This window comes from Osmerus eperlanus, chromosome 7, assembly GCF_963692335.1.
Source record: "Osmerus eperlanus chromosome 7, fOsmEpe2.1, whole genome shotgun sequence".
Lineage (NCBI taxonomy): Eukaryota > Metazoa > Chordata > Actinopteri > Osmeriformes > Osmeridae > Osmerus > Osmerus eperlanus.
The window spans coordinates 6,121,114-6,148,908 of record NC_085024.1 but is presented as its reverse complement, the minus strand read 5'-3'; the positions used below and the strand labels follow the sequence as shown (position 1 = coordinate 6,148,908).

Below are 27,795 nucleotides of genomic sequence, written 5' to 3'. Positions count from 1 at the left end.
CCAAGTGAGAGTCGGTCTCTTTCTGTGAAGACCTTTATTTTCTCAAGAGAGCGTTTCCCCCGCGTTGAGACAGAAAATCGGAGTGTTCATTACTTTTGAATGGCTTTCGAAAAACCATTGAAAAACTTTGGAATCTACCTGTTCTTGCATAAAAGACACAATGTAACATTTTCTACCCATTGAATGTAATCCATGACGGATTGCTAAAGAAGTGTGATTAATTAAGGAAAGGAACGTTAGGATGGGAAAACTTCAATCAAAACATGGTAAGATGTATTTGCTATAAGGCTGTTAGAAATTCAAAAATAGTAAATTCCTCTTTCTTTTATGTTTGTTAAGTTTACGTTTAATTTCAAATTTGTCCTTCCATGTGTTGTTTTTAACCAGCGTGTAAACGCAGGGAAAACCCTGAAGGTGAGAATAAACCTCAATCGTTCTTAATTAATCAGTAACAATAGCTGTGTTTTGTGTTGGTATATCATCAAGACTCGCTGATTTGTCGTTTGGTGCCGATTTTCAGGAGACAGTTTTGTTGTGAACGCTTTCCTCCGAAGAGGGATGGAGGAATGTGAGAGGTACACCGCGTCAGATGACAAGCTGAAGAGCATCCAGGTAAAAATGTCCCACCTTTCCTTAATGCTGAATACTTTCATTGTCATGTTATCAATTACCAATCCTACAATGGCTAATATTATGTTAAATATGTATACTGTCATGTACAAAAATGATCCCCATGTCCATTAATGAGAGTAGGTGGAGTTAACAGAAAAATGTATTATCTGGGTTTAACTACTGTAAGTTTCAATGTGCTAATGAATATCTTGCTTTGTTCAAGCACATGTAGACAGTCAGTGTGTGGACTTATATTGATTGTGGTCCATCACTTATTGGTTTATCTGGGTTTTAAGTGTCAGTTGAACGTTGGCAGGAAAAATCTTTTCCTTTTACCTGCAAGATCAAATTGTCTCTTAACAACACTTAAAAGTGAAACTAATTGTATTTTGAGACCTTTGCAAAAACATGTTGATGTCTCTCTGAAGTCCTGGCTTGTTGTTATTTCCCTCAGTACTGGCAGTGGGACAACAGTACTGTGGTTATCCTCCAGAAAGCTGGATAAGTTATGACAGCCAGGAGGCTTGAGGGGAGGTTTGGAAATTCAGAACACACACACACACATGCACATACGCAGTCAGTCATACAAACAAAGTCACCCAGTCACCCACACACACAGGCAACATTACATCAGAGGCAACTGAAAGGAAAGGTAGCTGTCGTCGAGACTGTGGGATGGTAAGATTGTTTTTGCGTCTGCTGGCAGCATCACTGAGGACTGTGTCTCCTATTCTAGTCCAGCTCTGAGCAGACACCTCTCTGCAGCATAACATGACATGACTTAGCATGTCATGTTGAAGGGCGCAAGAGCTGAGGAGTTCACCCAGGGGTGTTGGTGGCTCTGAGGAGGTGTGTGGCGGTAATACTGGACGAGTTATGGATTATATCAGGGTTATTACCCGCCCACTCCTGGCAAATTAAAAGAGAACTTTCCTCGGCTTCAGAGGAATTCTAGCTCTCACTCCCCCAAGGGGAAAACCACCAAATGCTCAGGCTTGGATGTTATTAGTAGGTGGGTCCCACTCTCTGTTCAATCAAAGTGTCAGCCTTGATTTCTTTTTCTTCAGATGCAGGCTGTTAAAGCAACTTTCACACTATGACCAAAACTGAGTAAATATCGGTTTTTAAGCTCATCTAGCTAAGACTTGTTTTTCCTGTTTGCTTTTGAATTTGCTCTGTGTAGGAATTTTGGCTAGAGTGATTAAATACAGTGAGGTTTGTTATTGCATTATTTGGTTTTAAACATACTGGATAAAATATTTAGGCTCTTTGGACCTCTCATATCAAAGTTTTGGATTTATTATCTGTTACATGACTTTCATTTATTAGTTAAATAAACTGAAACAAAAGTCAGATTTGGCTGCAAATCAGGCTGCAATGATGGAGATTCAGAATCCCTAACCACCATAAATGGGATCTTGTTTGAAACAGATGAATGATATTTCCAAGTCACGTCTTAAAAACAGTCATATCTGATTTTGCATCACTGCAATGTATTGCCTTAGCTAATTACTGACTAATGGATTAACAGATCCGTTGCCATGTTTATCCATGTTTTAATGCCCCCAAAGAGCACTGACCTGGCTTGAAGGTACTTGGAACAGTTAGAAGCGCTTATGATTCCATATTGGGAGATGCTCGGCCTAACGTGTTGTTAGGCTCTCCCCTCCTCCCCTTCCCCCTCCCCATTGTCAGAGGGGTTGGGGGGAGTGGGATTCCTGAGCTGTCTGGCTTCAACTTCAAAGAGCTGAGCTGGGAGTTATAAAAGGGCTCTGATATCACTGGTGCCTCCGAGCCCTCACCCCTCTTCTACTCTATCCCTCCATCCCCCCACTCGCTCTGTCCTGGGGGATGGGGGATGGTTGGAGGGCCAGGGGGCAGGAACAGGAGGGAATGTTTGTCACAATCCTGGTATTACTGTGTATCTTAGCATCGATTATCCTTCTTGGGGCATTTGTATTGGGCGTCATCTCATAATATGAGAGTGCATGGTTGAAGTGTATCTCTATTTCTCGGTCCCTTTTGACCAAATGTGTTTTTTAGTGTGCATGAAGTATATTCACTACAAGGTGTTGTGTGTACATACACTAAGATACATAAGCAATGTATTTTAAACAAGTATTTATGTTGGTGTAGCGGGGTTTGCTCGTTTAAAGATAGAAATACTTAATTTATCATAAAGTCTGGGGCACCACCCTAATATTGGTTTAGGACATTAGGGAATCCTATGTTTAATATGTAATAATCAGTCTCATCTTTAGGAATGAATTCGTTCTAAGAGTAGAGCCAATCGTAACATCAGTGAACACGCACGTCAAAATATCTTTACAATGAATTTATTCAAGTAAGGTAAACAGATCTTATGAAAAGTTGGATTATGGGTTTGATATGAGAGATTGGTTTCAATGAACAGAATGAAATGGTCTAACTTAAAGAAAGGCAGAAATTGTACAGTCAGTGATTACATCCTTACAAATCATAAACAGAGCTCACGCCAATGCCATGTCGAGGAGGAAAGAGCGTTAGCCATAGTTACGTTTGATCAGGGGTTGATCAATGATGTTGAGGGCGGTTTGCGCCAAAGGTCCATTTGAAGAATCTGAAGTCACAGCGCGGCTGCGCTGGGTCATGTGACTGAGTCTGCGGGATCTCAGTGAAGTCGCATTTGGAATTGCGTTTTTGGTTCTTCTGTTGAAACGTCCAGATAGTGTCGCGATCACTATAAAGTTGAATCTCAGGAGAAGCTTGGCGACGTCCTTGGAACGCCAATCCTGATGGCGTTCATGCCATGGTCGGTTTCGCTGGAGTCTGAGATTGATGGTCATCTTAGGGCTTTATACAGTTCGAGGGAGGACCCGTCTGGGGTCAGATGTGGATTGGGGGAAGCTGGGTTCTCAACTCCCCCCTCCTTCCTTCACACCTACCAAAGGTGTGATCTGATCTCTGGCTGATCATTCGATGGTTCAAATATTGTTCTGGACATCTTGGTACAGTTACAAAATATAGTTGAATGATTGTTTTATTATGATAGCTTCGTGTAGATACCAAGAATGACGTGGTTATCTTTCAGGAAGAAGGAGTTGTTACTAGAATCAAGATTTCAGTGAACACAACATTAAAACAAAGTAACAAACATAACACAAATATCCCTCTCATAATTCTCCACCTTGTACTCTTGTGGTAAAGTCTCAAGAACTTTCCTCAAAAGTTCTGATCAAGGTATGTTCTTTGTTCAAATCGCCGCCGAAACGGATAGCAAATGGTCCCTGGAGACGTGTTGTCTAAATCAGGCCCTTTGAAGCTTGCAAGCTAGCAGGAGGGCTGATCTGGTAGATTGGGGAGGTCCCCCCCCCCCATTCTATGGTTCCTTTGCATCGGCGTTTGGTGGGTAATCAGCATACTGAGGGTGTCACAAGGGCTGATTCTGATGTGATTGAATCACTCTTCAGGTGTGGCAAGATGTTGGCTCCGTGTGGTCTTGTGGACCTCACTACATCCCCCCGGATGTCAACTTTCATAGACCGTCGTCGATGAAACTGTTGACATGAAGACAAGAGAAGAAAGACCACAGCAGCGTAACAGCATGTCACCCCCCCTCCCCAGACATTGGCATGGCTATGAGTGATTAAGCTATGACATGACATAGGAAAAAGGTTGAGAGGAAATTATTGAAACAAAAAGAGGAACTTGAAGTGGCTTACAATGGCCGTAGCAATTGAAGCTTTGTGACTAGGGGTCTAGATGAGGGAAAAGTTGTCGGCTTTCCAATCTTTTTAAATCAAACTAGTTTCAATAAACTCATTTAGGTTATGGTTACAATTGACTGCCAAAGACGTATACAAATAACAAATAAAGGTACAAGGTAATTATAGTACATACTTTACACAATTATAGTTACTAAGTAGCTTCTTGAAGTCAACGTAACTAAACCACATTGATGAACTGCATCTAATAATGTAACTTTAGTTTGGCAACCACTGTTATTTTAAAACACAGCTGCGGGAATAGTCAATGCTTTTTTCGACAAGCTATATCGTGGCGGCATAATAGGTTACGTGTAGAAACTGCATTGTTTAGTTGCTTCTAAACAAAAGTCCTTCAGGACTAATCACTACTGTCTGTTTCCTTGAACTAGACATGTGCACCAACGTATTAGTTGGTTGGTTAATTCACTTAACCAAATAGCTACACTATTAAAATAGAGGCTATAATAAAGGCTCTTATGCTACTTTCCGTGAAGAGCTGGCCGAGGCAGATTACAACGTAAATGTCGGGGCAGCGGTGTTTCTGAGCACGAGCGTACCTCCGGTCAAACCTAGCCGCTTCCTTTGAGCTAGCTGGTCCCACACACACACTCGTGGTGGCGGTAGGTTACGTGTACAGAACTGCGTTGTTTAGTTGCTTCTAAACAAAAGTCCTTCAGGACTAAGCACTACTGTCTGTTTCCCTGAACTAGACATGTGCACCAACGTATTAGTTGGTTGGTTAATTCACTTAACCAAATAGCTACACTATTAAAATAGAGGCTATAATAAAGGCTCTTATGCTACTTTCCGTGAAGAGCTGGCCGAGGCAGATTACAACGTAAATGTCGGGGAAGCGGTGTTTCTGAGCACGCGCGTACCTCCGGTCAAACCTAGCTGCTTCCTTTGAGCTAGCTGGTCCCACACACACACTAGCAGCTATTTCACGAAAAACAATTGAATACGCACACAGCCACTGTAGCCTAGGCACAGTAGTATTAAATACATGGTGCTACATACAGTTAGAGCTCGCTCTATTTTAACAGTTCGTTTCACAAAAGTTACGTTTGCTCATTTCAATCTATCTTAGCCTCACACGGGGCGCCAATATGTAGCGGGGTTTGCTCGTTTAAAGATAGAAATACTTAATTTATCATAAAGTCTGGGGCACCACCCTAATATTGGTTTAGGACATTAGGGAATCCTATGTTTAATATGTAATAATCAGTCTCATCTTTAGGAATGAATTCGTTCTAAGAGTAGAGCCAATCGTAACATCAGTGAACACGCACGTCAAAATATCTTTACAATGAATTTATTCAAGTAAGGTAAACAGATCTTATGAAAAGTTGGATTATGGGTTTGATATGAGAGATTGGTTTCAATGAACAGAATGAAATGGTCTAACTTAAAGAAAGGCAGAAATTGTACAGTCAGTGATTACATCCTTACAAATCATAAACAGAGCTCACGCCAATGCCATGTCGAGGAGGAAAGAGCGTTAGCCATAGTTACGTTTGATCAGGGGTTGATCAATGATGTTGAGGGCGGTTTGCGCCAAAGGTCCATTTGAAGAATCTGAAGTCACAGCGCGGCTGCGCTGGGTCATGTGACTGAGTCTGCGGGATCTCAGTGAAGTCGCATTTGGAATTGCGTTTTTGGTTCTTCTGTTGAAACGTCCAGATAGTGTCGCGATCACTATAAAGTTGAATCTCAGGAGAAGCTTGGCGACGTCCTTGGAACGCCAATCCTGATGGCGTTCATGCCATGGTCGGTTTCGCTGGAGTCTGAGATTGATGGTCATCTTAGGGCTTTATACAGTTCGAGGGAGGACCCGTCTGGGGTCAGATGTGGATTGGGGGAAGCTGGGTTCTCAACTCCCCCCTCCTTCCTTCACACCTACCAAAGGTGTGATCTGATCTCTGGCTGATCATTCGATGGTTCAAATATTGTTCTGGACACCTTGGTACAGTTACAAAATATAGTTGAATGATTGTTTTATTATGATAGCTTCGTGTAGATACCAAGAATGACGTGGTTATCTTTCAGGAAGAAGGAGTTGTTACTAGAATCAAGATTTCAGTGAACACAACATTAAAACAAAGTAACAAACATAACACAAATATCCCTCTCATAATTCTCCACCTTGTACTCTTGTGGTAAAGTCTCAAGAACTTTCCTCAAAAGTTCTGATCAAGGTATGTTCTTTGTTCAAATCGCCGCCGAAACGGATAGCAAATGGTCCCTGGAGACGTGTTGTCTAAATCAGGCCCTTTGAAGCTTGCAAGCTAGCAGGAGGGCTGATCTGGTAGATTGGGGAGGTCCCCCCCCCCCATTCTATGGTTCCTTTGCATCGGCGTTTGGTGGGTAATCAGCATACTGAGGGTGTCACAAGGGCTAATTCTGATGTGATTGAATCACTCTTCAGGTGTGGCAAGATGTTGGCTCCGTGTGGTCTTGTGGACCTCACTACATTGGTTATGAACAACCCATAAGGTTTGGTTTTGATTGATGATATAAGTTGTAGTTGGCTTGCGGCCCAAGAAGATGTAAGCTGATACTGTCCTCAGGCCACAGTGGGAGGACAGGGCATGTGATTCAGCAAGATGACTTGGCCCTGCCTGTGACAAGTAGACTAGATCTTGATGAACTCCTTTGCAGGTGTTCAAGACAAGTCATACCTGTGCAAGCACCTGGTGCAGCGTGGAAATTTCACCACAGCCAACATCAAAGTGACAGCCAAATTTGAGAGCCAAAATAAGAGCAATGAGTACAGCACCCAACAATCCCCCCTTGAAAAATAAGCCCAGTCTGTAAATGATGCATACTATATGGAGAAGGGCCAGTTCCCCTCAACCCTGTCCTTATCCAGAGCAGTGTGTATTCACCAGTCGGGAGGACTCTGTGAAGGGTCACTGTGCCTCCTCACCTCTGGAAACATCAACACTCTCCGCCATGTTTCACACACACAGAAACACGCTCGGATGCCTAAATAATGACAGGGCTAAATCAGCCTTTCAGCACCATCTTTGTCTCAAGCTTCCCAGAGTCCAGGGCCGTTAGGAGGGATTGTGTCAACTTTACGAACCCTGTAACAAAGACCTATTACACCTCACCCAGATAGGTTAACACTGTCCCAAAAGGACGTAGATGTTGTTAGGGATGACCCCATAAGCCAGTGCCAAAATCTGTAAGACGCTTGAAAATATTATGACTGTCAAGGGTTTTGGAGTTGAGTAAAATAAGACTTTTATAGTAAGGACATACAGGTATCGTTAAGGATTTGAATATGCCTTCCCCTTTAAATATATGTTTTTTTTCTTCATTTCACTCAAGAAAAGGGATGTTTAATTTGGACCTTCTAGCCTTCAGGCATTTGCGTATATCTTATACTCTAAACGTAAATTTTTATACTGAGGGGTATTTGGTTTGGACATGGTGCATGGATATCTGGGTAATTTTAAGGCTGTGGCCCTCAGTGACATCTGTTTTTTTCCTACCTGCACACTGAACTCTCTCTCTGTAGTCCAAACTGGGTCATTCACTTGCAACTGAGTGGCAGTTGCATAGTGTGGAGTGAGGGTAGCCATTGTTTCTATAGTCCTTGTATTCATTTTAGACATGTTCACAGACATGTCACTCGAGATATTTATACTCCTCTTCATCACTTCCCTATTGGTACAGAAATTCAGATTACATCTGCTCTAGCTCTTTACGGGAATAGAGAATGGAAAGAGTGTCCCTTTGATGTGACACCAGCCACAGCCATGGTGAGGAGGATGCGATAAAGGTGTGCTCGTATATGTGTATACAGTATGTATCATGTTTGAAGGGACTTGAATGCATTGCAGGCAATTTTTTCTCTCCCCTTCATTTAAAAAAAATTGGCTTCACAAGAAGGCGAGCTGTGAGCCTTCATCTCTGAATGAAAAGCATGTGGCTGTAGTCCAGAACAGCGGGGTCTTTCAGCACGGCCCCGGCAGACATCTGTTCCTGGTTTGTAGAGCAAAATCTTGGAGCAGGGAGAGGGGCAGTGGTGGGAAAGGGGGAGGTGGCAGGGAGGAGGAGAGAAGGAAGAGGAGGAGGGTGGGTGGTGGGTGCTGTTCTTTTTTTCAAGGAGATGTTTGAGGAGGTTTGGAGGTAGAGGGGGAAGGAACAGGACTTAAAAACTTATCAACTTCCTTTGGGGCTTTGTTTATAGTGGCAGGAGATGGATAGTGATTCCTTGACCATCTTTAGTAGGCATTTGACTTGTAACTTGAAAGGCAAACTTATCCCCCCGTCCCATATGTCAGAAGTAAGCATTGAGTCCTTTGTTATTGTTGACTTTGACACCTGTTTGACTAGGACTTGAGGCGTGATACTGGTGTTTTCGTTTTGTGTTATCATTATATTAGTGAGTGATAGGCTTTGTGTGTGTGGGTGTGTTTGTGGATGTAAGTTTAAGAGAGAAACTCAAAGACAAAAAGAGAGAAAGAGAGAGAAGAGAGAGACAAAGAAGGAGGTAAAGGGAGATAGAGAACGTGAGTGTGTGATCGTACGTGTGTGTGCGTGCGTGTGTGCGTTTTGCATGACCTGTGTTTCATGGAAAAAGACATTAGAACACTACAGGCAGATTGAATGTTTATTTATCTGAGGATATTTATACTGTCGGAGGCCCTTTGAAGCTGTTTGCTCACTTTCAACCTAATCCCCCTCCAAGCACTGCCTGGGAGGGAGACTGAGCAGCACAGGGCACCAGGAGCAACCAAGGTGTCACCAGCCTGGCTCACACACCCTCTAATGGGTTGTTTCCGCAAAGTCTATAGGTCCGTTATTCTGCAAGCACCATGGTCAACAGCACCTGGGTTGATTGGTAAAGAAAATCTATTTAAAGGAGTCTGAGAAGATAGTAACACTACAAGTAATTGGGAACATTCTGTCTATCTGTAGTTCTGACAACCACCCTGGAGAATTTGCTTGTCCAAATTCAGCCATGTGATAGCTGTGTTGTGGTATAAGATAGTCCCAGTGTGGGTTGAGGCTAAACTGAGTAACCGATCCCCCTTGCTGTCTTTAAATTGGTGTCTTATCTATGGACATGCAGTAAAGGATATTCGTCTCTAGAGCTCCATTGGAGTCACCTCATTAGCCAACTGCTATGTCTTCTCTACCCTGGAATCTGTATGAACTGGCTGCATGCAACATTTTTGATGTAATTCCCACTCCTGACATACAACCGCAGAGTAATTGGTTATCTAATTCTAAAGTATGTCAGAAACACCTCTCCCTTTTTGTTTCTCTTGACTGACACCATGAGGTTTCAACAAATCTTGATCTAAGCCACTGAGTGATCACTGATTAGGCATAGCTCCAGCGACCACAGAGAATTGGCTTCCCTAGGCTGGTACAGACTACAGCAGAGTGACCCAGGACGTAGTGGTGGTGGCTGGGTGGCTGTCAGGGGGCTGCCCCAGGGAGGGTTAACGCTGCCTGGGCTTTCTGCTGTTCTCACTGCCAGAGGAAAGAAAATACCTGGAGCCGGAGCCCAGTGCTTAGCGCTGACATTTTTGGCTAAGTCTGCTGGATCCAAGTCTGTGTTTGATCTTGTGCTTCTCCCGGCCAAGTAAAACACCGGGAGACTCAAAGGTTATTACATTTTAGTGTGTAAGGTATGTTTCCACATAAACCCCTGTTCCCTCGTAGAAAGCTTTAGTTCTTTTCCAAGTGGACTTCATTTCGCCAGCCTTAGCGCAGCCAAGGGAATATTTAATTTTCTCAGTCACGGTTGTAATTTGTGTTATTATATGGTGTCATTATGGACACTCTTAATTGAATATATGGTTTTAATTAGTCATCGCAAGGTTGTGTTTGAACGCTTGGCTAAACCAAAACCCCTCCATGAAACCCCTCCCCTCCATTCTTTTTTTACTTAGAGAATATGTTTTTCTCTTTTTGCTTATTTACTTGGTAAAAGATAACAGATAAGAATACCATAATCAGATTACACAAGAGTTTTGAAACCAACCATTCATCAAACCTGAATGCAGTCATCATAAAGTTCAGCAGTTGCTCTACATCCTCTAAATTATGATACAATGATGATATAAAATAATCAATCCCAGATAGACTAGATTACCTGTGTGTGTTTGTGTATGTGCATGTGTGTGTCTATAAGCGTGTGTCATCCCTGTATGGAAAACCCTCCAAGTCACACCCCCGAATGCTCTAGAAACTTCATCCTCTCTCCACATTCCAGAGCTTGACGTCCTGCTAGGTCTTGAGCTGGGGAACGGAGACTTTCAGACACCTCAAATCTGTGCTTCCTGTCTGCACACAAAACAAACAGAGGTCCAGGAAGCAGAGGAGGACACAGAGAAGGCTGGAGAGAGAAAGTCTTTGGCCTGGTTGTTATACATTGTGTTGATGCAATGCAGCTGAAGGCTTTATGAAGACAATTGGCTGTAACCCCATTGGGGCTGAAACAAAACACCTCTTCACAGAGTCTGAACTAAAAAACAAGCATCCTACTTGCAGACTGTGATGCTTATTCATGTTTATACTTCAAGAGTCTCTTGAGATGAAGGGCTTTTATATGGATTTTGGATAGAGATTTACCCACAAAGACACAATACCATGAGGGTTGTAGCAAAGGTACATTTGATGATAGAGTTAACCTTGGAACAGAATGTACTTATGATTCATTATACAAATACATATTTTGACAATATTACTCCTCAGTAGACACCTCTATGCCTCTTTGCTTTAATGCAATTCATAACATGTTAGTGTAAGATATCTCAGACAGAACCCCAGCACAGACCATATTTTCTCTCTCTCTCTCTCTCTCTCTCTCTCTCTCTCTCTCTCTCTCTCTCTCTCTCTCTCTCTCTCTCTCTCTCTCTCTCTCTCTCTCTCTCTCTCTCTCTCTCTCTCTCTCTCTCTCTCTCTCTCTCTCTCTCTCTCTCTCTCTCTCTCTCTATGCGTTCAGCCTTCCGCTCAGCCTTCCCCTTTTGTGGACCCCAAACACATGTGTAGGTATCGCTATTATTCAGCTCATAAAACACCACGGGCCCATCTGAAAGTGGTTAGCTGTTGAAACATACTAGCAGCTTCAAAGGCCAGAGCCGGGCTGTGCAGACACAAACCTGCTCCCCTCATCAACAGCTAGAGAGTCAGGCTCCATATGGGCCAAAGAAAATGTAGTCTTGATTTTCGTTCTTTGTCTGATTAATTTAGTACAGATTCAGTTGGGTAATATTCAATCCATCTGTTGTCATTGTATTCTTCTGTGAAATGTTGTATTGTTTTGAATAGTCAAATTCTATCTTTTGTATGTGTTCTGTAGAAATATAAATATTTTTGAAAGCGAACTCAATAGTTCTCAACTTTACGTGGATATCCGCTACAGCGATACGTCTTTGTGCTTTTCCAATTTGACAAAAAGGGAGGGAGTGGATGAAAAAGGGCTGAAAGAGGCCACTGTTCTCGTTTCCTCTGAAGGCACCCCCCCGCCCTCCCAAACCCACCCATTTCTTCTCCGTCCTCGTCCACTTCAAACGCTGACCTGGGCCTGTGTGCCGTGTAACATGTTTACCTAAAGGCTCATTTCAAATAAACAGCAGGTCTCTCTGAGTTGCCTGCCACTGAGGCTCTTTCAGAGAGCTTGTGTGTGTGCCCATGTGAGGCATGCTGGAAAGGGACCAGACTTTACTGAAAGTGGATTTTATTCAAGGTGCGTAGCCTCAGAAATAGTGTTTGCTGTACCAATTTAGGAGTGTTTTCCATTTGTTCCTCACAAATGGAATAAAAGTAGTTTCAACAAATCATTGTCAGCTGAACAAATCCCAAGAAATTGTTGTATTTATAGAGAATAGAAAAAATATTATGCATTAAAAAGACTGTAACAACAGAAACAAATTAGGTGTCTATTAAGAGATAGGGACCCCTGACTGTAAAAAGTGTGTGACTGCAATGGTAAAGTTGGCACATTTGTCTCTCACAAATTGTGCATTGTGTTTACACATTAAACACACAGACTGGCGGCCATGCTTGAGACTGAGAAACTGTGTATGTTGAGACAGGATACGTCTCCGGCCCGGCAGGAGTCTGCCCCCCTCTCTCTCGCCTACCTCCTCTCTCCACCCCCTCTCTCCCTCCTAACGACTCCCTCCACCCCCCACCCCCCTACTCCTCCCTTCATCCCCCACTCTAGTGGAACACAGCGGCACCCTCTCCTTCATGTTGATATGGGCCTGACTGATCCCATCTGCTCAAGAATGCCAGTGTATCACAACATCTGAACTTTTACCCTCTTTGCCATGCACTCGTCTCTGAGAAGAAGCCTCTCTTCTCCGGGTGACACCCACTTATCTCGACACTCTCAGGCTGTTATTACATGCTGTGCACATCATCATGTTGTACTTTGCTGCGCCCCCCTTCCTCTCTCTCACACCCAGTTTATCACACACTGATTGAAGTGTTTTCAAGTGGACTTTCTCCCCTTGACTTAACCTTTCCCTCCACTCTCGGCTGTATGTCCCTACGTTAGTAGGTAGATGGTCCGGATGCACCTCAGATATGAATGCATCTGACATTAGAATCACTGGAGAATGGTGAAGTCTAAGTGAGCAGTCAGAATTGTGAAGGAACTCAGCCATGTTTGAAAGTTCCTTCTCACAGGCCTGGTTTTCAGTAATTATCCCCCTGAAAGCAGCAGTCTAGAGTGCACTGTGCTGTGAGACCGGTCTGGAGAGGAGGAAGAAGGGAAGGAGGAAAGGGGGGGAGGAGGAGGAGCTGCCCTCTGCACCATAGCCTTTTGATCTCTGCTTGTGCTATGGATGAATTACGTTCCAGAATTTCCCACTGGGGAACAGTGTTTCAGACACACACGGCTCGCCTCTCAGGTCACTGAGGTGCACACATGGTAGCAGCAGAGGAGCAGGCTCAGACCCTGTCTTCTCTCTCATCTCTTCAGCTCTCAGACCAGTGTTACTTCCGTCTGAGTTTTTCACTTCCTGAGCCAGGGACTTGTTTTTGTCCTTGTGACTGACATCTCACGTGTTGTGCTTCTTTCTCTTTTATTTTCTCATCCATTTTCAGCTCTCTACACCGCACTTTCGTTCCCATGGGAAGTTATGCAATGTTAGCCAAATCCATACCGCCAGTGGCCCATTGGCGCTGGTCCATTTTACATATCCAGGCTTCCTTCACATAGCCTCAGGAACCTGGAGTCTGCTCAACTTCCTGGGCCCAGGGGAGTATTTTTAGGAATCCTCAGGAAGGTCTATGTTGACCCGGAGACAACCCCCTGTCAAGTTCCAGGCCTGTGAGGAACTTCACAGCTTGGAATTAAGCCTGTTCTTGCACCAGTGTCAAGAATGCTGGCAGTCTCTGAGGCTGGCAGTCCCTCCAGACCAGCGCAGGCAGCCAGCGTCAGAGAGAGAAAGAGGAGAGAGAGAGACAGATCCACAGAGATTTGTTTCTCAATGTTAAGAAAAGATGTCTTCTCTCTTAGGAGTTTAGATTTGACTACAGTCAGCAGTAATTGGTCCCAGAACTGTGTTACTCCAAACCTATAGCATTTCTTTGTGTGTTGCCTTTGTCTCTTATGTCCCTTTCAGATTCCCTCTTTGGCCAAATGGCTGTAACAGTACAGTTGAACACCAATCCCCTCTGTCTCTGCTCAGTGTGCCTTCCAGATGGACCTGTTGTGAGAGTTCACGCTACATTACTGGCTGATTTGTCACGGCTGTGGTGGTGCCCCCTTATCGCTGGTGGTCATGTGCATCTGTTCTGTGTGTGAGTAGCTGGTCTGGGTTCTGGGACTTGGAGCTGTCGAGGGCTGGGGCCTGCCTGCCTGCCTGCCAGCCTGCCTGCCTGTTCTGGCCTACCTAGCCAAACCCCATCCTCATGCCCCATCAGGCTGGCTGGTAAAACCCCTGGCTGGTATACCACATGCTCAAGCTCATAGGTATACATGTTTCCTCACCAGCGCTACAGTACAGCCATCGGCTAAGTGGGACGACATGTACGTGAGATATCACATGTCCAGTCAGTGACATGCTGCTAATCCCCTTCGCGGGGCCCGCAGATCCGCCTCCCCTCCTTGGATGCTTTGTTTACATTTCTCGGTCACCCACAGAGACTGTGTAACGACTGCAGCTCCACGGGCCCCCGACCACAGGCCAGCCCCTATCAGCTACCCACTCCCGCCTTCAAAGCCCCGCGACTGATACCTGTTGAACAACAACAAAGGAGGAGGCCAAGGCAGTATGGTGATGAGGGCAGTAGCCTTGACAGGTGAGGACAATAAAAAGGCAACTGATTTCAACACCAAACAAACGATGGGGGGGAATTTGACACGTAACCAAATTTCAAAATAAACCCTGGCAGCCCAGATGGATTGGATGTGTTGAAACGGGTTTTCACCTCACTGTAAAGCTTGCTGTGGTTCATGGAGACGTAAGGGAAAGGTGTCCCATGGGTTGGGTTGGAGTGAAGCTCCAAGACGGTGAGTGAAAGCACTCTATCTCCTGTGACCATTGATCTGTTAATCTTCTTTTTGTTCATCCCATTGCGCTGGGATGCTGGTAGGTAGGACTTTCCCCCTCCAGGTCAGAGGAGGACTTGTAAGACATCACAGTGGGATTCATGTCCTGGCCACCTGACCCACAACCTGGCTCCCCGGCTGCTCTGTGTTGTTATGAAGGTCGGAGGAATGTGGAACAAATCCCCTCAGCTTTATCGTCCTGGCGGGGCTCCCTATTGGCTGGCCTGCAGGGCCGGGGCCTGCGCGGGAGCTTACAGAATTTCACATGGAGGCCAGAAACAGAGGAACATCCTGTTTGAGTCCAACCGCCTGTCCCACACATCCTTTGATACGCCGTCCGCTGGTTTTCTCTCTCTCTCCTTCCATGTTTGCCAGTGTGTGTGTGTAGCCATGTGTGCTGTGTGTGTGTCATGTCTGGTTTGGGTCTGTCTATAGCTTCGCTAGCTGTCTGGCATTGGAGCACCATCTCACAGAACAGTTTACTATGAGGCATGTCTTTTATTCTGTCGAGACCAAGCCATGTTGCTACTTTTCCTTCTTGACTAGGCCAATAAATGTTGAGTGTACTTCAGAGCATGGCACTGGTCACATAAAAGTTCTCAGAGAGAGTATCATGTAACACAACCAAGCCCTGTGAACTGGTCAGACTGAACAGCAGTGCTCACTGACAGCATTACAATGTTTGAGAGCAGTCCGAAACTGCCTTTCCAGTGACCGCCACAGGGATATCTGGTTCTGTTATGTCCACCTGTCTGTGGAGTACATCAATCATGATGTCATAGATCAGCTGGGGGAATGATTATGATCTCATCCATTCAGTACTCACCTATCATCCGGTGATAATGCCACTGCAGTCACTGGAATGAAACACATGGTGTCCAAGTTCATATTGTAGGTGCCCTCTGTGGGACAGCTGACAGGAGGCTAGAGTAATATCAGACTCTTATCAAAGCCTGCTTTAATGAAGAGAAGATGATTACAGTGCTGATGCGGGCCAGTCAGCCGGCTATGTTGATCTTTATTTATGACATCCAGCAGGTCATATATATGGGTATTTAGGGCCCGGAAGATGTCCGAAGATGTCCGAGTCAGGGGAGGTGGTGGGGAGGGGGGGTGAGGACTTCAAACGGCTGACGGAGGAGTAATTGTGACGCAGAGACGGACAAGCGTGCTCATCTAGCTCAACACAGCTGTTGTTGCACTGTGACTCCACGCATGTCAACGCATGTCCTGCCAGTGGAGAGCTTCTGTCTCCCGTCTGACCTCAGGGTGTGAAGCCCCTGCTGCACTGGCAGGGCCAGATCCGGGGCAGGGCCATGGTGGCATCCAGGTCTCATCTCAGTCCCATTCATAGAGCCACTGTCATGGCAGAGACAGACACATGGAGAAACCCAATTGATGGATAAAGCTACATTCTCAGCTGTCCAGCTTGGGAGTGGATTGAAAAATGTGAGATTATGATCTAAAGCTGTTGGATATGACTGTTATCTACGTGAATCCAGATCAGTGACACATATCTGTACTTGTCATCACTATTTATAGTTGCATAGTAGGAGACAGCATAGTTGAGGAGTAGTGTCTTGTCTTCCATAACAAGTCAACACCACTTAAAGCTCATTTGCTTTGCTGGAACCATCTGACTCAGAAATGGGCTTTTGAGAAACTTGGTTAGAGATCTTGCACAAACTATTGTCTTAAGTATGTCTTAATACTGCCTTTATACTACTGTGTGTCTACTGGCTGTGGTGTGTCTGGCTCACAGAATCCTCTCTGGACTCTATGTGTTCCACGTAGGCCACAGGCTCTGATCAGAGAGAAGGGCCGACTGTACAACCATCAACTAGAGACCAACATATTGTTTTTTTTCTCTGTTGTTTCTCCTGTCAAGAAACAGAAGTTGTGAAACTCCCCTGACTCTCCCACCGCCCCCCTTAACTCCCTAATTTTCTTTCAACCACAACCCACTCTGCTTCTCTTCATCCCCCCATCCCTACTCTCTCTCTCTTTCTACCTCTCCCTTCAACATAACAACTCACATCTGGTTTTGAGTCAAGGCCAGGTTGGTTTCTTCTGGAATTAAGAACTTTTATTTCTCAATGGCTCCACTCCCTCTCCTGTTTCAGACTGCGGTAATGAACACTGTGTTTGTTGACAAAATGGTGTTCCTTTCATCACACGGGCACTCCTCAGTCCTCCTCATCCACAGGCTGCCCTCAGCGAGGAAAGAGCCTCAAGCTTCTCTGGCTTGCTTCTTCCTGTTTGCAGGAATGATGGGACAGGAGAAGCCACCAAGTCTTTCTGGTGGCCCCTGCCATGCCGTCTGTTACAGGTGACTGTGATTTTCTAGAAATGTTCTGAAACTCCTGCAACCCATCCATCTCTGAGTCTTCTTATCCAGAGCCTCTCCATGACTTCAAGCAAAGAAACTGCCTGTAAGACTGGTTATACAGCTTGAAGAATCCGGTCCTAACATACTGTGTACAGTTCCCTTTTGTCATCCTGTTTCGCCCGCGAGACAAAAATGCTGCCTCCCCCTCCCTCAGTTACGACGCACTAAATTCTAACAAATATATTTTTTAGACGCTACACATGTTATACATCATTGGAAAGCTACGATTCTTGTGCTTCCATTGAAATAAACCAATTCAAGATCAAGTCGCAATAGCAAGCAAAGTCAACGTCTTTTTCCGGTGAACATTCCTTCAACAATGCCAAAGAAAAAAGTTTTACTCACCCTAAGTGGTTCAAATAGGTCCAGGTGTGCAAATCATGCCATCAAAACTTGATCTGCTTACAGTCCCAAGGGTTCAAAGTATCTAACCATGTAAAGTAATTCGTCCAAATACAATGTATTACGTTCATGAATAGCCATTATCCTTTGTTTCATTATGCAAGTTAGCCGACGGAAGAAACAACTTGTTCACATAAAAGTGTTCTTTTCTCCGGTTAGCAACCGAGTATTTACAATATGAAGGCATCAAAATGTCCGTTGAACCCTCCCCCTTTGATTGACACCTTGTTTGACCCAATGGGAGCTTCCATGCCCCGTTGACAGCCCTCTAAAGCCAACTAGGTCTGTGCGTCCTGCCCCCCCAGCCCCCCCCCCCCCCCGTCTTGCCCCCCCCCCACACTCGTTCTAAACAAATTTCTCGAACTGGCTTCGACTGGCTCTGAAATTAGCTCGTTAGCCTTGTAGCTGACAGCTAGCTGAAAATGCCAATACCTCATTTGTATGCGTCTGTGGAGCCTTCAAAATAACAGTCGATTGCGCAATATGGTTGACAGAATCAGTGTTCTTTGTGCGCCAATCCTTGGAATCAGATAAAGCACTCCAATGTGTTCATGCTTCAGTTTTTGTGTTTCAGTAATACTAATTAGGGATTTAGCTATTATAGTATATGATAGTTCTAAGTACCACCTTTCATTAGAGATAACAATTATGAAAAATAATACCTTTTTATCCTGAGTATTTGACCTTGGTTACAAAGGGTCATTTTGGAGTCTCCAAAAGGCCCTTTTAGAAAATGCCTGGATGTACTCTTATAAAAACATGTGTCAAATATGAATATATTGTGGTATTATGTTTGACTTTTGATTTGAATTGGGTAAGGCTTCAACCTGTGGTCCAATTTAGTCTTCCAGCTAATACCTACCACCTCTAGGCCTCTTCAGGCCTCTGTTTTCAAAACAAAATCTAGGCGGAAATAGAAATTTTCACTTTCCTTGTGTTCAAGCTTCTATTACTCAACACTAGTAGGACTGACAGGGGTCCTGACAACAGGGGACATAACTTCAGAGTGTCAGCTTTCAAAAGAGATCATTTACATGCATGTACTCCAAATGGTTCAAGAACAGCTTCCAATTTACTTTGGGTATGCTGTTTAGGCGTTTTTAGGCACATTTAACAGGAGGCTTAAGAGGTTTAAGAAATATGAGACTTTGAGATTGGGTAACTTTTAGAGGAAGTTTTTATACATTTAAAAGCAACACAATAGAAACTTTCTATGATTCCATGTCACTCACCCAACACTTAAACTGTTATTATTTGGGAATTATAACACCAAAGCCAAGAAACGTTTCAGTCACTGGGTTTTCAGTGATTATTTACACATGCATCCACTTGGACTCATTCCTTTCCAGATCAGCTTGCCATGTTTTCTCACCCCGAGGTAGTGGAAGTAGTGTCAACAAGCATCCTGTTCGCGTCTTTTGTTTCTGATGAGGGGTGGGGGGAGTGCTTTCAAAATCATATGTGCACATGGCTAGAAGAATAGACAAAAAGTGGCATGTGTGCTTATATTTAGGGATGAGGGGAGAGGCGGGAGGGGGAGAGAGTGTGGGATGAGAACAAAGATGTGCAGTGTTTTCCAGGGGGAGAAAGGGGTGGTAGGCAGGCAGGAGGAGAGACTGCTGGGGGATGTCTGATGTCACCTGTTTGGGAGCTAAGAAAGCTTCCCCTGGTTACTCTATCCCACATAAAAGTCTGGCAGTGGGCTGATGCTTTAGAGAAGCTTGGCAGAGCTGCTGCACGGAGCAGGAACAAACACCATGCTCTTCTCTCTCCCTCTCTACACGCCTTCCCTATCCTTCCTCTCATCTCTATTCTTTCTCTGTCTCTCCATCTCTCTGTCTTTAGCTCCCTCTTTCTGTCTCTGTCTCTTGTTTACTATTCTCTTCGCTTTAGTTCAACTCCTCTCTTCCATGTGTGATGTTCAGGTGTCTGGAAGAATCTGTTTATATGTCAGCAGACATTTGAACACCTTTGTTCTCCTGTATTAAAACAACATTACGGTAAACCGAGTTTTAGCCCATAATTCCTCCCATACTTCTGCCCAAAATTGATAAAGCATCGAGCATCGCTCCATTCACAACTTTTTGTCTCTGAAATCGAGTTGAGCGTATAAGGTTCAGACACAGTTTGGTTCTGTGGACCAGCCCAGTGTTCTGATTGAGGGAATGAGAGGGGCCTGATGCCAACTCACTGTTAATTAAACATGTGGCGTGCAGATTTGGGACTGACAGCGTGGGGGGGTGGTGATGCCATGTGTTACACTTTAAACTGCAGACTGTGGTCATTCAAGCAGTTCTCTCATTAGCTTTGCCATTGGCTGTAACAAGCGAGGAGGGAGGGCTGGCTTTGCTCAGAGATGTCATGTGCCCCACACCCCTACCCCACCCCCTCACACGCAGCGAGACGTCCCATGATTTCTGAGGTGTTCAAGGACAAGACTGGATTTTGTCCTAGTTGTGGCTCACTGTCAGTGTTGTTGCTTTACCTACAGTTGATTTACCTTTGCCTACAGTTCCTTACACACTGAACTGATGGGTCTCTTTGATGCTCTCCTCAGTGGAGCCATCTGGCTGTGAACTCTCCCTATCTCCCTCCCTCCCTCATTCTCTCCCTCCCTCCCTTTCTTCCCCACTGCCCCTCATTAAACTGAGGTACAGAAAGAGAGATAAAAGCATCCAGTGTGGAAAGGAAACAAAATAAACTATGCTACAGAAAGCATAAAAAAATAAATTGGTATGTGTTTGTGTGTGTGTGTGTGTGTGTGCACGCCTTTTGTGAGTCCTGATTAAAGACAGCTGCTTGTTTGGGGCCCAGGGAAAGGTAATGGTTGCCTCTACCTCTCCCAGAGGCTGTCCAGAGCCTATTAGACACCTACAGGATACACACCTCTCCTTCAGACCCTGCTATGTTCTCCTGGACCAACATGGGCACCAGACTAGAGCCCTGCTGAGGAAACCAATCTTCTCTCCTCCTCTCGTCTTTCATCTCTTATCTTACTCACACTCATGTCCTCTCCTCTGCCCCATATCTTTTTCTTCCTCCTGTCTTGCGTCCAATCCTTTTCCCACGTTCTTCTCCAATCTCTTCCTCTCCTATACATACTCTCTGTACTCTCTCCCCTTCTTTCCTTCATTCATTCTCTCCCATCCCCTCTTCTCCACCTCCGTTATCCTCCAGTTTCCCCCAGTCTCTCCCACTTCTCTCCCACTGCTGTGTCCAGAGGGGGAGGAGGAGCATGACTTGGTCCTGTTCTGATTGCGACACACACCCTGTCCACCCCACGAAGACCAAGGTCAGGGCCTGATTATACGCTGGCCTCTCATGCTCTGCAGTGAGGAGGAATGGTGGGCACCACAGACTCTGGCATTGTGGGAGGGAGGGAGGGAGGGAGGGAGGGAGAGAGGGGGGAGAGGGGGGAGAGGGGGGAGAGGGGCTGTCTCACCTAAACGTATACAGATGTGGTGATTCCACAGCCTCAGTTCCCCCGAAGGTACATTAAGTTCTTTTGTTTCACTCAAATCTGAGTATTGATTGAATCTATGGAGGCTTAATTTAAAAGCTGTTCTAAAACAGTTTAGTGCAGTGAGAATGACATTAAAGTGATTTGTTTTTACTTGTGGTTTAATGGGCTGGTTCTACTCTTCATTCAAATGTTTTCCACAATGCAATTATAATAAAAAATGTATGTATGTGTGTGTGTGTGTCTGCGTTTGTGGGAAAAGATCTCTTGTGGCTCTGTGATATATAGGATAAGGATTATTTATGTGGATTTACAGTATGTGACAGCAAAACTTTAAGACTTTAACCCCCCCCCCCTTTTTCCCTCTCTCTCCCCCGTCCTCACAGACCCCTCCCTCGTTATTGTATGGCTGCGGAATTCTGTCTTTAATCAGTCCCATCCTCTCCACATGGAATTTTCCATCCGGCAATTTTACTACATTTTAAAACAAACACTCACGTTCTCATGTTGCAAAATGTTCACACAGTTTCATGCTTCATTTTTGTTCAGAATGGAGATGATAGATTATTCCGATGCAGACAGACGACCTGTTCTACACGGATGTCTTCACAGAATGACGTTCTTCACAAACAATGTGTCTCGCATCACAACAAGGATCCCTCCAACACCCTGCTTTTCCTCCGAATCAAGGGTCTCCATGACCTAACCCTCGTCCTCCACCACAGCCCCCTCCCCCCCTCTTTCTCTATTCTCTATCAGCAGAGAGCAGAGCCAGCAGGTCAGTCTGCTTCTCCTTGAGGAGAGCAGGATGATGGGGAGCATATGGCTGAGGTGATGGATGTAGGAGCGTTTGGAGGGAATTGGAGGGATCTTTTAAAGCTTGGCGGCGGCCACGCTCCTTCTGACCCAGACGGTGAAACACAATAAGCGTGCAGATGTTCAGAGTGTTGGTCTGTGGAGGAGCCTGCAGCCCCTTCTCCCTCTCATCTCCTTGCCCGTCCACCCCGCGTAGGAAATGCTTGGGCTTGAGCTGTTTGTTTTTTCTGCGTCTGTGGTCAAAGAACTGTAGATTCACTTACATCTCTCCCCTCTCGCTCGCTCCCTCCGCCCTCTCTCTCTTCCTCTCTCTTACCCTTCTCCCCTTCTCCCATTGCTCTGTTCCTCTCTCCCTCCCAATAGGAGTTTGCAAATGGAGAGTTGAAGGAAAGACAATTCGTAGAACATCACTGTCCCCTGGAGGGTAAGTTGAGAAATACATCCATACGTATTCTGGAAGCTTTCATCTTATCTACAGTCTGCATGCATCAGCAGCATACACACCACAGACGCCTCCAGGGAATTAAATCACTTTGTGTGTCAAACAATTCTATCCTGCACGACGAAGACAATCTAGTTGGTTGAAACTTATGAAAGAATCTCTCCCTCTCTTTCCATCGTTCTTCTCTCTCCCCCTTTGTTCATGTCTCTCTCTCCCTGTATGTGTTTCTAGTGGTCCTTCCTCCAGAGAAGGCGGAGGGCTGTGAGAGCTATCTGCAGTACCTCCACTCTGAGGATGGGGAGCGTGTGGTCCTGAGGGACACTAACAAAGGCCCAGGGAAGAAACGCATCAGTCTGGATGTAAGACTCTCCTCATCCTCCCCCTGCTCGCCTCATCTTTCATTCTGCTTGGTGGAGTTGTGGGTAGCCTATTATGCTGTATGCTGGCGGTATTTCTCTTCTTCTTCTCAATTTTTTTGTTGGTTTCCTTTCAATCTTACTGGACTGCACTGACTCATGGTTCAATTAAGAGACAATCATAAATAGACAGTCATAAATATTCAGTACGTATGCATAGTCTGTCCTGTGTCCCCCTGTTCAGATCCACTCTATGGTGTTCAGTTGTAGTTATATAAGGAGGTGAGGAGTATTGTTGAGCTGTGAATGGTGAGGTTGTGTCTTTGGGGTCTTCACATCAGTAAATGTGGCGCCTCTCAGCGTCAGCTGCCCTGCATGACGGCAAACACAACCCAACCAGCCAGAGCTCCCAACGTTTATTTTTCCAATTTCCAGATACCTCAGAATCAAAGTTACGGCCAAAAAGCTGTAACTGAAACGTGTGGTTAAAATTGTATTCCTGGAAGAGGAAGAAAGACAAGGACATGGCCGTTCACTCCTCTCACCCCCCTCCTCTCCTCCTTTCTCGCACTTTCTTCCCTCTCTCCCTATCTAGGGATCTAACAGGCTTCTGCAGAAATAGGATTCTTCTTCGTTTTTTTGTTTTTGCTTTGAGAAGCAGCCAGGAAAGGTACCTGTGGATTTTGTGAACGCACGCTGTAGTAATACAATAGCTGTGCACTGCTGCCCTCTGTTGGCTGAGACTGCGATGGATTTTTTTTATTTTTATGTGGCCAACTTAAAGTGACTCAAATGCAATTTGTGTGAAATCATCTCTGTAAGATGGGGCATTTGAAGCTGTGTTCATGTGTCAACAGGATCTGGAGTGTGCTGTTTCTGTTGAGGAAGACAACCGTCAGGAGTGGATCTTCACACTCTACGACTTCGACAACAGTGGAAAAGTTACTAAAGAGGTCAACTTTCACAAACAACAACATCAACTACAACAAACAATAACACAAGTCACGTCCTAAACATCAAAAACAACAGATTCTCCATGTCCGCTGTGTTCCAGGACATGTCCAGTTTGATGCACACCATCTACGACGTGGTGGATGCATCTGTCAACCACTCGTGCCACAGTAAGAGTAAGACCCTGCGTGTCAAGCTGACCGTCACTCCAGAGCCCAGCACTCGCCGGAGAGACGCCACCCACCCTGGGGCAGGTAGGGTACCCAGGATGGTTTCTTACAGTTTTTGGATGCCTGTCTCATTTTTTAAATATTACATGGGCTGGCACCTCCACCATTAAATGAGTTTATAAAGCTGAAGGATGGCAATGGCTTGGCAACTAGGGCAGTCACCAGGGGAGACTGTGTTATACAGTATAGACACAGACAGTCTTCTCAGTACGCGCCTCTAATTACTGGAATACCCTCCCTACAGATGTAAGGGAGTGCGCCAGTATTTCAGTGTTCAAACTCTTGTGTTATGTCTAACACCTTGTATGTCTATCTGTCTGGTTTTTACAATTAGTTATCTTAACTGCACTGTTTTGTCACACTGTTGTTTACCTTGTATGTCTGTCTGGTTTTTACAATTTGTTATCTTAACTGCACTGTTTTGTCAAACTGTTGCTTATCTTTTTTAAATTGTATTTACATTTACATTTATGCATTTAGAAGACGCTTTTATCCTAATCGACTTCCAAGAGAGAACTTTACAAAAGAGCATAGGTTACTGATCATAACAACGAGATAGCCCCAAACATTGCGAGCAGCCAAAATATGAAGCATACATTGTGAAAAAACAAATAAGTGCCAAAGGGAAGAACCATAAGTGCTTTTTCTTTTCTTTTTTATTATTATTTATTTTAATTATATAATTTGTTATTATTATTTATTTATTTTATTTCCGTATCTCTCTGTCATGCCCTGCCAAGGGACAACGGGTGAAAACTAGCTAACCTAGATAATTCCGGTGCATTTACATGTTTACATGTTTATCAATGTACACTCTCCCTTTTCAAATAAACGCATATATATGGAGAGGAGAAACAAGGCTATACCCAGGACAGGATACATTCAACATGGTGCTACGTTAGATGTCCATGCACAGCCTTTACATAGTCTCTCTCTTTCTCTATTTTTCTTTGTCTCTCTCTCTCTCTCTCTCTCTCTCTCTCTCTTCAGAGCGGGAATCTGGTCGCTGTCACCAAGAGGAGGGGCGATCGTCAGACCGACGGCTTTCTTCTCACATCAGGTGGGCTCACAGTGGCTTCTAGAAGCACATTTCAATATTTAAAAAGTCATGCTATTCCTAGTCCTAGTAGTTAGTTTAAAGTTTCAATATATAAAACTGAGTATATCATGCTTTGTCATCATTTCTTCATAACGCTTCATGTTTGGGTCCCCTGTGTGTCCCAGGGGCCAGAGCAGTGAGGCCCCTGCCCCAGAAGGACAGCATTACTGTGTTGACGAGAACACAGAGAGGAGGAATCACTACCTGGACCTGGCCGGGATAGAGAACTACACCTCCAGATTTGAAGGTTGGTAATTATGATCTCATCTACACACTGTCTGTAAATCAATTTTTTTACACAAACCCCTCACCACAACCCCTCCTCCCTTCCCCGAATCCTAGGAACCACCCCTCCCCCTCCCCCGCAGGAACCCCATGGCCGGAGCTCCCAGTCGCAGAGTCGCTCCAGGTCCCAGGAGCCCGAGGCCCACGCTGCTCACCAGCGCCGCTCGCAGGTCATCAGCGAGAACTATATCCCAACAGATGCCAGGGGCAAAGGCACTCAGTTCCTCAAATCTCCTAAAGGAACATCCAAGGGTAACGGAGGTAACAACGGGAGCAGCGGAGGGGGCAAGGCCAGCAAATGCCATGGCTACTACCCCCCTCCGCAGACCATGCTGCACCTGGGCAACGCGGCAGCTCACGGGGGTCAGGATGTGTACCATCTCCCCCACCAGCCCCAGGGCCAGCCCTCCGGCCACCACCAACACCCCCTGCAGCACAGCCACAGCAGGCGGCTACGTGCCAAGGCCCGGGAGGCCCTTTCCCCCTCCAAAGCCCCCCTGTCTCCGCACTCACACCCCCAGCAGCAGCCCCCGGCACCCTCGGCCCTGCCCGGGCTGGAGAGGGAGCAGGCTTCGGGCCCGCCCGGAAGCCCAGGGTATGTGGTTCCTCTGGTCCAGCGCCATGAGCACCACCATCACCATGAACACCATCACCACCACCACTACCACCATTACCATCAGACATGACTGTCTTCAGGCCAGAGAGTCAGACAATTAAGGACCAATCAAAACCACACCCATCAGAAGGACTCAGCTTCAACCTCAATGGGAATGTCCCCACTTGTCCCCACAGTGTCCCCAGAAACTGTACCCCCCACCTCTTCTTCTTCCTCCTCCTCGTCCTGTTGCTTTGCCATTCTGTGGCCAGGCTGTAAGCTATCTTGAGACTTCCTGAGATCAGGCTCACCAATGGGTGACATAATGTTCCGAGAGTAGACGTTGGATTGTAAAATGGTCGATGAAGACACTGGGCAATTTTGTAGAGATTTTCAGCACAATTCTGTTCAACAATCAGCAATATATTTTTCTGGAAGACTACTCTGCTCTCTACTACGGTATCTCCAGAAATGGAGAAGGTGCTGATATGCCATGTCAAGGCCATCCAATGTGATAACGTGTCCTCCTCCATGCTGACTATGTTTGTTCCCAGAAGCTTTGTGTCCTGGTGGGGGTGTGCTGTTTTGTGCGAGAGCTTTCTAATCCGTAGATCTCAGGTGTAAAGGTACTGCTGCTCACTAGCTTTTTTCAAAAGGCTATTTCCTGCTGGAACCCTGCTGTGGACTGAAGGGTTTCCAGGTCTGAGGAGAAATATGAAATCACCACTGCCAGTTTTAAATGCAAAAAAATATTATGCGCTAACTATAAAAATCTATATATGTAAACACATTTTACTGTATAATTCTACCGTATGCATATCTCAACATGGATTATAATGATGCATATAGGCCTCTGTTTTGTCTTTTATATATTTTAATAAACCATATATAGTTCATTTGCATTATTGTCTCATGTGTTGTTGAATTTATATTGAAATTCAATATAAAAGTCAGAGGATGGTGCATTGCTGCCACAGCCTGGTTAAAATGCAGGGAGGATTGTAAAGTGAGTCATTTTTCTGCAAAAATGTATCAAGTTCTAGAAGGTAGGCAAACGTAAAGTATAAAACTTGGAATGAACATTGCTTTCTAACTCAATTACTTTATCATTTAAAAACGTCTTTCTAAATGTGCCAAATAAGCTCAAACTGTGATTATGTTTCATTAAAATACACTATTAAGATCTAATTCATTCGTAATATTCACCTCCCGTGAGATCCTGGTTCAGGGCATCAAGGATTTGTGTAAGGGCCAAATCAGAGCCCCGACTGTGACAAACAATAGCAGCTATGAAAGGCGAGGGGAGGGTCGGCCTAATGCAAATATCCACTTTGTGCGGTTGGAGAACCTCCTCCACCACTGACAACTGGCAATTTCCAGGCTAACTACGCTGGAAGTTGCCAATAAAGCACTCCTAGTTGTGCTATTTCCCTCCTTTGGCCGAATGTCAACTTTTGTGTAACCACCACTTGTCGAGTAGACTCCTTTTTTAAACCCAAAGAACTCGGACAAGTGTTTCATAAAGTATTCTGGAGGATGATGGACAGTTGGTGACATCCAGTGTCTCGTGGGACAAGAATCGTAACATCGTGCACCTGCAGAGAAACATATCAGAGGTAAGAAACTGGTTGTCAAGCAAAAGATTCGCGCCTTTAAATATATTGTAAGAGTTTTTTGTTAGATAACTACTTTATACATTTCTTTATAGACAAACTTTGAACCCTTATATGGGGGGTTTTACATGGCAAGGCGCTAGATATCATTCTAAACATCTCATTTGAGGCGCCAGAGGTTTTGTCCTCACAATAATTCTGGTTGAAACAACTTTTCAGAAACACCGTGCGGCTTCATTTAGAGAAGCTAAGCTGTTCTCGGGAAAACGTG

General features: G+C 45.0%; 1 protein-coding gene across 1 annotated transcript; it reads left to right on the top strand.

Annotated features, from left to right (window-relative positions):
* On the top strand, window positions 1-26,813 carry nkd2b (NKD inhibitor of WNT signaling pathway 2b). Its single transcript, XM_062466797.1, has 10 exons — window positions 1-266; window positions 388-414; window positions 521-612; window positions 22,317-22,377; window positions 22,627-22,754; window positions 23,609-23,704; window positions 23,806-23,956; window positions 24,923-24,992; window positions 25,157-25,278; window positions 25,374-26,813. Exons 1-10 carry the CDS (start codon window positions 242-244, stop codon window positions 26,000-26,002), a joined length of 1,401 nt encoding a protein of 466 aa, XP_062322781.1. The 5' UTR covers window positions 1-241; the 3' UTR covers window positions 26,003-26,813.
* The last annotated feature ends 982 nt before the right edge of the window (window positions 26,814-27,795 follow it).